The sequence below is a fragment of the Labeo rohita genome, chromosome 23 (genome assembly GCF_022985175.1).
Source record: "Labeo rohita strain BAU-BD-2019 chromosome 23, IGBB_LRoh.1.0, whole genome shotgun sequence".
NCBI lineage: Eukaryota > Metazoa > Chordata > Actinopteri > Cypriniformes > Cyprinidae > Labeo > Labeo rohita.
The window spans coordinates 8710049-8723962 of record NC_066891.1 but is presented as its reverse complement, the minus strand read 5'-3'; the positions used below and the strand labels follow the sequence as shown (position 1 = coordinate 8723962).

General features: G+C 32.6%; 1 protein-coding gene across 1 annotated transcript in view; it reads left to right on the top strand.

Moving 5' to 3' along the window:
* The window catches only part of plxna1a (plexin A1a), a 289406-nt gene that overhangs the window by 175590 nt on the left and 99902 nt on the right, over positions 1-13914 (top strand). The window contains exon 10 of the mRNA XM_051095762.1: positions 10314-10514. Coding sequence (XP_050951719.1) covers positions 10314-10514 — 201 coding nt within the window. The remainder of the gene's footprint in view (positions 1-10313; positions 10515-13914) is intronic.

Sequence of the window (13914 nt, the reverse complement as noted above, 5' to 3'; positions counted from 1 at the left end):
TTTGCATGGTAAAATCATTAAGTTAAATTAGTTTTCTTTAAAGCATCATTGCTTCATCCATGCATATTCACATGGATGTCTGTTTTTCCTTTTTCAGTTATTAATAGCAATTATCAGTTTTCATATAGCGGTGTTTCAGTTAACCTGTTGAAAGCATGTTGCACAGTAAAATCATCACAAAGAATTTGTTTTTAAATTAATTAAAGCATCGTCATTTTATCCATACACATCCGGTTGCACATCCATGTCATCTGTTCCTCAGTTTTTTGAGCATCACCCCAAGCATTACATTTTTCAAAGACTGTCTGTCACCTTAATATTTTCCCATAAATAGCATTCTCTCTCTCTCTCTCTCTCTCTCTCTCTCTCTATATATATATATATATATATATATATATAGCATGTCAGTATCTAAATGCCCTCTAAGAAGTGTGTTCAGTCCAAGACAGGTCAACCCAAAGCTAGCCTATTTCTTAAAACCGATTAGTCATTCAAATGCCCACCCACTAGTCAATTTTAAAGTGATGTATTTTTCCTAGTAGCCTTATGGAAATGTCTTATATAATCGATATCACTGTGTCTCCAGTTATTGGTTTGTATTATGGCGCATCTTGCTAAGTTTTGAGTGGTGCTCTATTTTCGAGCCCCATGTGGGCGGACACTCTAAAACCCTTTTAGACTTCAAAGTCCCTTTCATTTGACAACAGGCTCCTCTTAGAGTGGATGGATCCACGAGTTGTTTTCCGCTCACCGTTTGGCCCTTACTAGTCAACGAGCTCCAGACTGCCTAATTAGATGGCAGCTCAGTTCCTCATCTGTTACCCTGATAAGACTTGCCAAAATATGTAATTAAAAACGCTACTAGGATTTAAAGAATTTTGGTGGTGCTGCCCTTGAATTGTTGATAGTAATTGGTTAGACATAATAACAGGCTTGTCAGGTCGCTTAACGAAGTCAATAGTGATACAGCGTAAACGACCAGCTAAAGCAGTTCTGTTGTTCCTAACATTAGCTGTGATGATGGGGTACTGTAAGTAACTTCAGAACTAAACCCATCATAACTGCTTTTAGGATGGTAAGAACAATAGCACCGCTTTACGAGGTTCTGAGTGGGATTGAAATTCATGTACCATGGTTCCACACTAGTTCCAAGGTATACTACCCAAAAAAAAAAAAAAAAAAAAAAAAAATACTTTTTTTGTGTTGCAATGAAAGAACGAATTTTAATTAATTGTTTAATAATTGTAATAAATCTGTAATAAACTAAAAGGTGCAAATAAAAAATGTAAATATAAAGCTGAAATGTTAATGAAATGTTTTATGTTTTCATATATTTTATTTTATACGTAAAATATCGAAAACTAAAAGTGAAAAGTGTAATTGTAATAAATCTGTAATAAAAGAAAATATAAATGTTAGATGGAAAACTACAAAAATGCAACAAAAAATGTAAAGCTGAAATGTTTCTAAAATGTTTTATATATTTTATAGTATTTATAAAATGTTTATATATAATATAATATATAGTATATGTAAAGATACGTAAAATATTATATAATATAAAAGCATACATTTTAATAAACTAAATATATAAATTCTAATAAAAGCACATAACAAAATTCTGTAATAAAGCTGTAATAAAATACAATAAAAAAAAAATTGTAATAAAGCTGTAATAAAATAAAATGTAAATATTAGATGAAAAACTACAAAAAATGTAATTAAATACTTTAATACATTTATAATTTTTTATAAATATAGTATTTATAAAATGTTTAAAAAGTGTATATATATATATATATATACTTTTAAAATTTCATAAACTAACAAGAAAACTGATTAAATGTAATAAAATAAAATATAAATATTTAAAAAATCAAAAAAAGTGTGTGTGTGTGTATATATATATATATATATATATATATATAATGACATTATTTTATTATATATTATTATATAATTGAAGCAAATAATATGTAATATACATAAATATACAGAATATATCATCATATAAAAGCATACATTCTAATAAATTAAATATATAAATAATAATAATAATAAAAAAGATAAAATGAAAACTGGAGGAAAAAATATATAAATAAATAAAAGCTAGTTCAAATACCAATAAATAAAATAATAATAGTATACTCATACCAAGATAACACTTCTGTATTTACATCTCTTACAGTAGTACTATGGTACTACTATGGTTTTTGTACCTTCCAATGGTATTATTGGAAGCACCCTGGAGGTACTTCCAAGAATACTGTGGTAGTATCATAGTACAGAATGATTGTTATATTACATACCATAGTATTTACATGCCACTCCTAGTTATTCCATAGAATACCATAGTATTACCATGATGCTTTTTGGAAGTGTAGAACATTAATCCTAAACTCAAAATCTGTACCCATGTGATTTAAATCCATTTCCAATTCGGAAGCGAGGGAATGTGGCTGATCCACGGAAGTGGGCTGCATTTGCTGTGTTTGCAGTGTGGGCTTTACTTTGCTTAACGCTCCATGAGCGCCGTCTCTGCATCGCCCCACAGCTTCTTTAGACTGCGAGAGAGAAGTAGAGAATGTGAGAGAATGAGAAAGAAAAGAGCAGCAGATATCATGTTTTGCTTGCAGGAGCATTGCTAGAGGCAGCAGTTGAGCAAAACAAACAGCAGACTAGCAGAGCAGTGCTGCCAGCTACCAGAGCCAAAAAACAGCCCTCCTCTTTCCCTCCGCACGGCTTCCCAACAATCCTGTACTACACACTGCGGCTCTCGGTCTTTCCATGTCCGTTTCATACCAAACGTCAGCTTCTGTGGGTCGATTTGAAATGTTCTTCAAATTAATTACATGATATGCAGATTAATTAATTGAATTCATCACATACATTTAAATATTTGCTCAGAAAAGCCCCCAAATGAAGACATTAGCCTATATTGATGTGACAGGCGGGTGAATCGTTGAATAGACATCATAAGAAATGGCTGTTTGTATTATTTTTCTAGCTAATGGACCGTTTACACAGGATGCTTTCTTGTACTCTGTCTGCATTTTATATTATGGCTGTTTACATGCAGACTAACACCTTTTACTGTTGTGTTGATTCTTGTACCATGAGGACTGTTTTGAAAAACACATCACAAGGCCTGCGTCCTGTAGAATTCTCTTGTGCCCCTTCAATTTAATTTAATGTCATTAGATGATCGGAATTAGGTTTTTTTTTGGTTTGTTTTTTTTGTGCAAAAAAGAGAAAATGTACTGTTATATTGATTAATATCAATGGAAATTATTAACTATGATTATTCTTTGTATTTACTTTAACTATATGCTTTTAAACTGGTTAAATTTAATTTGCTACAGTGTATTAATCAATCATACTTGATCTGACTGAAAAATATATCAATACCTAATTAGCAAGATTTTGTTTAATTTAATTAAATTTTTTTTTAATTTAATTTAATTTAATTTAATTTTATTTTATTTTATTTTATTTTATAATACCATATCCTGGAATTTACTGGTATCCCATGCATGCATTTAAATATGAAGTATACTACAATGATAAATGATAAACAATAAATATTGCACCAGAAACTGCAGTGCATTTTATTTTTTTCATTAATTTCATTTGTTTGATCGCATAAGACATGTGGAAGTAAACATATGTGCAAAATATGCTGGTAACAGTGTTTTAGTTAAATCATAGTTGGTCCGATTTGCAAATACTTTATACATTATTTTATTTTATTTTATTTCCATGCATGCATTTATAATGCAGTATAGTACAGTATTAAATATTGCAATAAATACTGCACCAGAAACTGCAGTGTACTTTATTTTTTCATTCATTAATTTTATTTATTTGAATCTTATTAGACAATTGGAAGTAAACGTGAAACATTATGAAATCACAGTTGATCAAATTTACAAATACTTTACAATAAATTTTATTTTGTTTTATTTTATTGTATTTTATTTTTTTTGTGTAAATTTGTATAATATCAGTGGAACAATATTATTTTATTTTGCTTTATTTAGTTTTATTATTTGATTTAATTTTATTTTATTTTTGTGTAAATTTCTTATAATGTCAATGCAACAATTTTATTTTGTTTTCATTTATTTAATTTTATTTAGTTGTATTTTTGTGTAAGTTTGTAAAATAATTTATGCAATTATTTAATTATTTTAATTTTATTTAATTATTTAATTTAATTTATTTTATTGTTTGTGTAAATGTATAATATCAGTGGAACCATTTTGTTTTGTTTTGCTTAATTTTTTTATTGTTTAATTTTATTTAATTTTTTGTGTAAATTTGTATATCAATGCAACAATTTTATTTTATTTTGTTTTGGTTTATTTTATTTTATTTATTGTATTTTTTGTGATTATTTGTATAATAATTAATGCAAGTGTTTTATTTTATTTTATAATTTGGCTAATACCCATATGTAAAATAACCATATCCTGCAATGTTCTGGGATTCCATGCATGCATTTATAATGCAGTATAGTGCTGTATTAATATTGTACCAGAAACTGCAGTGTATTTTATTTTTTCATTCATTTTATTTATTTGATTCTTATTAGACAATTGGAAGTAAACATGAAACATTATTAATTTAATTTGTAACAGTGTTTTAGTTAAATCATAGTTGAGTTATAAATACTTAACGATACATTATTTCTTTTATATTTATTTTTACATTTTTTAAATATTTATTTCATATTCATTTTATATTATTTTATTTTATAACAACCATATGTGAAATGTCCTGGTAACAGTGTTTTATTTTATTTTATTTTATTTTAACTTTGCTAATTCCCAGAAATGTGCAAAATAACCGTTTCCTAAAATTTTCTGGCATTCCGTGCACGCATTTATAATGCAGTATAGTACGGTGTTAAATATTGCACCAGAAGCCGCAGTGGAATGCTCCGGCATCAGTCAGATGGATTTGAAGTTTTCTAACTTGAACATGTGAGTTTGCTGCGAGCTCATTCCCACTATGTGATTCAGCGCTGTGGGGGCGCGCACCGCATGATAACCTGGATTCCCGGCTCACCGGAGCCGCAGTCATTTCAAAGCAAATAAAGGCAGTAAAAGGGAGAAAACGTGAAAGACTTCAAAGGAATCCCCGCGGAACACCATTATTCCGTTGTGCTCAGCAAGTGTGCCATCTGATCTGCTCTTTCAACCTTGTTTTGACACCTGTCAGAGTACTTAATAAAATAGTTTCCCACGTTTGCTCTTTTTTGCCATTTTGCCTTAGCGCTTGTGCTCTCTTACAGGCTTATTACTCTTACAAGAAGTACTATTGTGGTACCAAGGTACAGTAATGACATCTGAAATGCTATAATATTTGAGAAGCTTCTTTGTTTACCAAAACAAAATCTATATATATACTGTAAATGTTGCCTTTTTCTAGTCCTTTCCGTTCCACTTTTCCATTTCATTTCTTTCTCACACCCTTTCAAACGCACATTTCCATTTTTTTCTGTGGGGCTGGACTCACAATCTCTTCTAAAAGGCATCTTTTTTCTTATCAGATGGTTGGAGCGTTTCATTAAATGTGTAGTTTACGGCTATCTGTTCTCCACCTGTGTGTTTTGATTGCCGAAACGAATGGCAGAGCCACGAGCAAAGCGTCTCTCAGCAGCAGTCAGGTGGCTTAGCATGACCGATACCGGCTCTCCCTCGTCTCTGATTGGCTCTCGGCCGCTCTTATCGTTTCTCCCCTTTGCCTCGCGCAGTTGCGAGCTGAATAGACTTTGTTAAATTACATTGTGTCACATTTGCAGATTATTTTCGGAATGAAGCCAAGCTAATCAGGGTAATTAGATTTCATGGCAGTTTAGTGAAAAAACAAACTGACAAACTTACAAACAAGCTGAGTGTGAAGGGATAGCAGAACTAATGATGAACTAATGATGCCAAAGCGTTGCTCTTTGAAGATATGCCCAATTGTATGTCCCATAGAAACTAATATGATGGGAAATAAAGCAGAATCTAATATACAGAGTGGTTTTTTAGTATATAATATAATTCCGCTATTTTTTTTTTAAACAATGAAGGTGTAGCATTGTACTTTTAAGAACATGTTCAGAACATATTTTAGCTCATTTTCTTCCAAAAAAAAAAATCTATATGTATGTTTCTTATATTATATGTATGAACTGCATTTTATCATATATCACAGATATTGTTATTATTATTATTATTATTATTATTATTGTAAATAAATAAATTAAATGTGTACATTCCAATAAAAATGACAAAATCACCAAACTAAAATATTAATTACTATAATAATGTGTGACCAATGTTAAAGTAACACATACACATATAATATGTATAATAACAAATATTGTAGCCTTTTCATATATGCTTATTATACTGTGTAAACAATTTTCATTTATTTTCAATTATTTTCATATTACATCAATTAAATACTGCATATAATACAGTAAATAACTTATAATATATTGAAATATGAATGTATACAATTATACACATTATTCTAAAAATATAAATACAATACAAATTATTATTATATTATAAATATTAAATGTTTTTTTTATTTTAGTTACATTTTTGGTCATTTTGTAATGTGCTTGTCATTTTTATTAGAATTAATATTTTGAATTTATTTGAATCTTTTTTATATTTTATTATTTGCTTTAATAATACTAATAGTAATAATAGTAATATTCTGTGATATATGATAAAATGCTTTGATATGTTTATTACACATTTTAATAAAAATGTAATATTTGTATATATGTATATATTTATATATATATATATATATATATAGTATATAAATATGTTTTTAATAAATACATGGAACGTGCATGTGTGTAATGAATAAATTATATGTAAATTATATTATTTTTATATCTCCTAAAATTTTCCATTAAATAATTGTTTAATTTTATTTATTTTTTAATTACTTTTTATATTTCTATACATTATATATACTGTAATTGTACACGCATCAAACATATGCACACGCATATTTACGTTTTTAATAAATAATATATTCATATTTCTATACTGATAGAACGATAGTTAGAACGATAGATAGAACGATAGATAGATAGATAGATAGATAGATAGATAGATAGATAGATACATGTATTCATGAGATTCAGGTACTATGGTAATACCATGTTCTTTTAGACATGTGTTAGGATTCAGTCTTTAAACACATGAAAGTATTTAGCATGCTGACATCATTCTTACCGTAACCAACTGTTACCGGCGGCGTAAACACGTTTCCTTTTAAACCTTTAGCAGTGAACATATAGTTTTGGGTTTGTGTGCTGCGTTCTTGGGAAACTGATAAGGACTCTCTGTGCTCAGCATACAGGCCTTTATTGACTCTGAACAAATTGCACCTTTTCATTAGCAGTGAAACCCTCACCTTTGTGTACCACACAGTAATTGAACACTAACACAGGCTCGCTCTATTGAGGGGGGGTTGGGGGGGGTGACTGCATCACAGTCTATTTATTCAGTCACAACCGAATCGAGAGCACAGCACAGTATTAATAAGGAGACTGCCGCCCAAGGCAATTAAACCAGCAGCCCAATGGAACTCTGCAGAGTCACCGAGCCGCATGTGGCTTTCCCATCAGGTTTGTTTACAGAGCCCTCGCCGTGGAAGCGCTAGCTCATATCTCCGGTAGATTTTAATAACGCCGCTGGTGTTCCGTACTCCTCCCATTCAATTAGAACCACAGGCAGGGTAAATAGGAAATGAGGGTAACAAGTTCAGATGCTTTAGCAGGCTCTGATTGGATGGATCATGGGAAGACCTACCCTGTGCAGCATCTTTCATACATCACCATGCAAATGTTTTTTTGGGCATGTATTGTTTGAAGCACCATGTAAATACGATGACGCATCAATATGACAATCATTAAGTGCCATGAATTACTGGATTTACTGCAAAAATGTAATTTTATTAATTAATTTATTTGTAATTATTATATAAATATAAATTAAAGGCACTGCAAAAAGTACAAACACAATACATAAATGCTTTACCAGCTAATCATCATAGTAAAAAGTCACAAAATCTGTTGAAAACGGGTCATGTAATGTACATACGTTATGTACATCAAATATTTTATTTATAGTGTAATAGAGTAATAACATAAATACATTTTAATATATTCTTACATTTATATGTATGAACTGTCGAAAATATGCATAATAAACGTATTACAGCATTTTATCAAATATCTCAGATATTACACCAAATAATAAAAATAATAAATGTAGATTATAATTATTTAAATATATATTTTAATAAAAAATTACAAGCATATAACAAAATGACTAAAACTTAAAATAAAATTAAAACTGAAAATAAAAACCTAATTTAAAAAGTTATTAAATAATAGTATGTAACTGATCTTAAAATAACATGTATACATATAATAACGTATATTACAGCATTTTATGTTCATTATACTGTATAATCCAATGTACTTGTATTATCATATTAAAATTTGTAAACCTTAAAATAAAAATAAAACCTAATTTGAAATATTAATGTTTATTATACTGTCTAAACCAATGTACTTCTACGTTCATATTAAAATTACTAAAACGTAAACTAAATTACAAACACTTGAACTAAAATGAAAGATAAAAATGTAAAAAATAAAGCCTAATTTAAAATATTAATAAATACTACAATAGTGTTACTAATAATAAAATAACATATGCATACAATAACATATTACAGCATTTTTGTGTATGTTTATTATACTGTATAAATCAATGTACTTTTATTTTCATATTACATAATTTAAATACCGTACATAATTACAGTAAAATAATTAAAATGTAAAAAAGTAATTATACACAAATAATTCTATACATTTTATATATATATATATATATATATATATATATATATCTTATGTTTAATTAAGAGATATATTTACACTTTTTCACCTTTTATACAATGCTTTATTTTCATTGTATGAAATATAAATACATTTTTATATATACATTAATATTATGTTAATATTGTGTTATTATATAGACTAATTATCATTGTAAATGTGAGAATGATATGTTATATGTTAAAATATGACACCAACATGTTCTGTGGTTTTGTGAGATTCTCTCAACCAACTGATGCATCATGGTACCAATTTTTTTTTTCTACTTCTGCATCAAAGCATCAATAGAAAGCTTGATGCTTTGATCTAGCTGTATACTTCCATCATGTACTGCTTTTTTGTGGGGGGGAGAGGGGGTTTATATGTTGCACATGAGACGTGTCTGTGAACACAGAGTATGTGGGCAAATTCAGCTGTCACCTCACTATGCCATTTCACTCTGCCTATTTTTTTTAAAGCAGAAAATGGTCATTTTTAATTTTTCATATAAGTACTCTAATGCCAAATACTAGACGTGGAGTATCTGCATCTGAAGCAAGGTCTTCCCGGGTAAGATCTTGTGCCCGTGGTTCTGCTGCTGCCTAGTTAAAGTGCACAGTTGGCATCATAACTCGGGTGCCGATGCCAAGTCTTTAAAATGGCACACGCCCTCAAAACGCTTAATTGCATCTTGCTCTGTGCCCTGGTTTTCCAATCTGTTGGCATGACAACGGTGGCGATGGCCTTGAAGTCCTCCTCGCATCCTTCATATCCTCGCCTTCACTCGCTCTTGATTTAGCGGCATCACTGACGGGGCTGCAATGTCTGAAAAGCCACATTTACTTGAGTAGTAAGATCAAAAGTGTTTTTGATCTTCTTTAGATGCACCTCAGTGGCGTTATTTGAATCTCTTAAAATTATAATAGCAAGTCATTATGTTTCATGTAGAGCAGTTTCATATGGTGTCATTTTTTGTATGACAAAGATAAACACTGTGTTATATACAATCTGTTGTGTGTGTGCTATCCACCTTATTTTTCTGTTAGAGTGGGTGCGGCCATTTGTAACTTTTATGGGCTTGGCTTCCGTTCTCATCCGCGTCCAGCTATTTTTAGCTGTACAAAACAGCTCGTTTTGCTGCTTGATATTGCAAATTGGTGTGTCCTACCTTATTATTTTAATGTATTATCTTAATTATGAGCACACTGGTTTGTTGTGCAAACAGTTTTACTATTTACTGCCCTATAGTCTCGCCCATAGGCTTACTTCCACATTGAAGAAAAAGCTGGATAACTATGAATAAAGTGGCGTAATATCGAGATTTAGAAGTCTGTTTACTCACATTTTCTTTTAAAATATATCTAAAAATGTACATTTCTTAAGACTATCGTCTTTTTTTGTTTTGCAGGAGTGTCCTCAGATCCTACCGTCCACTCAGATCTACATCCCCGTTGGTGTCATGAAGCCCATCACCTTGTTGGCTCGGAATCTTCCGCAGCCCCAGTCTGGACAGAGGAACTACGAGTGTATCTTCTATATTCAAGGGAAGGAGTACAGTGTCACTGCATTGCGCTTCAACAGCACTAGCATACAGTGTCAGAAGACTATGGTAAGTTTAAACCCTTGCTTTTTGGTGTTTTGGGTGTTTTTGTTCAATGTTTGTTTCCCAAAGGTTGCTCTTTCATAGCTCAGGACAAGTAATGGAATTATTAGCTGTGTTTCATCTGTTACTTTGTTGCTGAAAATAAGCTTAAAGGAATACGGTGCCTTGCAAAAGTATTCATACCCATTCATTTTTTTTAATGCTTTGTTATGTTGCAGCCTTATGTATACTGCTTTAAATTACTTTTTTTCCCACACTCTACACTCCATACACCATAATGCCAAAGCACAAAGCAGGTTTGTAACAACTTTATTACTAACAAAAAAAAATGTACGATTTCATTGCATAAGTATTCATACCCTTTTCTGGGACACCTGAAATTTAGCTCAGGAGCATTCATGTAGATGTTATTACACCTCGAGTGTGGCAAATTCATTTGAATGAGTATGTTTTGGAAAGGTACACACTTCTCACCTCAAAGCTGAAAATGCATATAAGACCAAAAAAAAAAAAAACAAGCCCTGAGGTCAAAAGACCTGCCTGTAGAACTCAGAGACAGGATTGTATCAAGGTTCAGAAAAAATTCTGCTGCATTAAATGTTCAAAGAATCATGTAGCCTCCACTATCCATAATGGAAGATGCTTGGAACAACTAGGACTCTTCCTAGAGCTGGCCTCCTGGCCAAACAGTAATTGATGGAGAAGGGCCTTGGATAGACTGGTGACAAAGAAGCTGATGGTCACTCTATTTGAGCTCCATGATCATACGTGGAGATAGAAGAAACCTACAGAAGGACAAAAGTCACTGCAACACTCCACCAATCTGGTCTTAATGACCTTGTGGCCAAACTCAATCCTCTCCTCAGTGAAGACACATGAAAACCCACTTGGTATTTGTAATAAAGCACCTAAAGAACTCTCAGATTGTGAGAAACAAGATTCTCTGTTACTTTGTTGCTGAAAACAAGCTTAAAGGGATACAGTGCCTTGCAAAAGTATTCATACACCTTCATTTTTTATTCCACATTTTATGTTGCAGCCTTATGTTAAACATCTTTAAATAACTTTTTTTTTCCACATCAGTCCACACTCCATACAATATAATGACAAAGCACAGAACAGGTTTGTAACAACTTTGCAGATTTATTGCAAATAAAAAATTGAAATGATTCCATTGCATAAGTATTCATGCCCTTTTCTGGGACACTTGAAATTTAGCTCAGGAGCATTCATGTAGATGTAGATGTGGTAACACTTCAAGTGGAGTTAACCTGTGGCGATTTCATTTGAATGAGTATGATTTGGAAAGGCACACACCTCTCACTCAAAGGTCTAACAGCTGAAAATGCATCTCAGAGCAAAAAACCAAGCCCTGAGGTCAAAAGACCTGCCTGTAGAGCTCAGAGACAGCATTGTGTCAAGGCACAGATCTGGGGATGAGTTCAGAAAATATTCTGCTGCATTAAATGTTCACAGAAGCATGTAGCCTCCACTATCCATAATGGAAGATGCTTGGAACAACTAGGACTCTTCCTAGAGCTGGCCTCCTGGCCAAACTGAGCAGTTCATGGAGAAGAACCTTGGTTAAACTGGTGACCAAGAAGCTGATGGTCATTCTAGTTTAGCTCCATGATCATACACTGCATGCAGATGGAAGAAACCTACAGAAGGACAAACTTTACTACAACACTCCACCAGTCCGGTCTTTATGGTGGTGTGGCCAAACTCAATCCTCTCCTTAGTAAACACACATAAAAAACCTACTTGGTTTTTGCAACAAAGCACCTAAAGACCTCAGATTGTGAGAAACAAGATTCTCTGGTCTGATGATCCTCAATTCCAAGCATCATGTTCGGAGGAAGGCAGGAGGCACTGCTTATCATCTGCAGAGTACCATGTACCATCTCAAAGGTAAAGTGTGTGAGGCTGTTTTCAGTGCCAGGGACTGAGTGACTCGTCAGAGTAAAAGGAAAGCTCAACACAGCAAAATACAGAGATAACCTTAATGAAAACCCAGAGCATTCAGAACATCAGACTGGGCAGAAGGTTTACATTCCAACAAGACAATGACTCTTATAGAGTTGGCTTATAGACGACTCTGTGAATGTCCTTGAGTGCCTCAGCCACAGCTTGGGCTTGAACCCAATCAAACATTTCTGGAGAAACCTGAAAATGTGCGCCTACCCCCATCCAAGTTGACAGAGCTTGAGGGGTGAAGATGTGAGGAGAATGGCAGATAATTGCCAAATGCTGATGAGCAAAGCTTTTCGTATCATACCCAAAAAGACTTGAGACTGTAAAGGTGCTTCAACTAAGTACTGCGTTAAGGGTATGAATACTTATGCAACATACTTATTTCAGTGTTTTATTTTTAATAAATTTGTAAAGTTGTCACAAATCTGTTTTTTCCTTTTTCATTACGGTGCGAGGAGTGTAGATGGATGTGGGAAAAAAAAGTTAATTATAGCAGTTTAACATAAGGCTGCAACATAAAATGTGAAAAAAATGAAAGGGTATGAATACTTTCGCAAGGCACTGTAGTTCACCCAAAAATTAAAATTCTGTCATTATTTGCTCACCCTCATGTTGTTCCAACACTGTAATACCATTTTTATCTTCAGAACACAAATTAAGATATTTTTGATGAAATCCGAGAACTTTTTGACCCTGCATAGACAGCAATGCAGCTACCACATTCAAGACTCAGAAATGTAGTAAGGACACTGATAAAATAGTCCATGTGACATAGTTTGTTCAACCACTGATTTTATGAGAGGAATAGCAGACTTTCATTTAAAAGCTTTAATTTGCTCTACATGTGATTGCATTGCTGTCTAGAAGAAACAGTTGAGATGCTAATGGGATCTCATTGAGGATTTTCCTTCTATTGGAAAGAATTTCCAGCCAAACATACTGTAGAAAGTGTCATGTGTATTTTATGATCACATGGGCCAGTGGCCCTGTGCTGCAGGCAAATGGACCGAAAGTCATTCTGACAAGCCATGACCCCTTAAATCGTCACATCTCTGTGAGTTGTTTAAGGGCCATTATTGGTGGGAAAAAAACACTAGTCCAAATAGCCGGCCATTTTCTTACAGCGCTGCTGACACGAGCCTTCCCCCTCATTACCTTTTGGCCAATCAACATTTTGTCTGGCTGTCAAAAATCCCATCAGGCACTGGGCAGGCACTGGTGGACCATTAGGGCCTGATGAAACACGTGCCACTTGTTATCGTTTTAACAGACTGCTTTGCAAAGGCAGTCATTAGTGGCAGAGCGAGGAAGCTTGGGTATTTGACGGCGCCGTGACACTTCTCACCATGCCTTATTGATGGCCGTTATAGGACGCAGCCTCTTTCTCTTTTGTGTTGAGATTCCTGGTGTTACTGAGGGGGAGCTAATTACA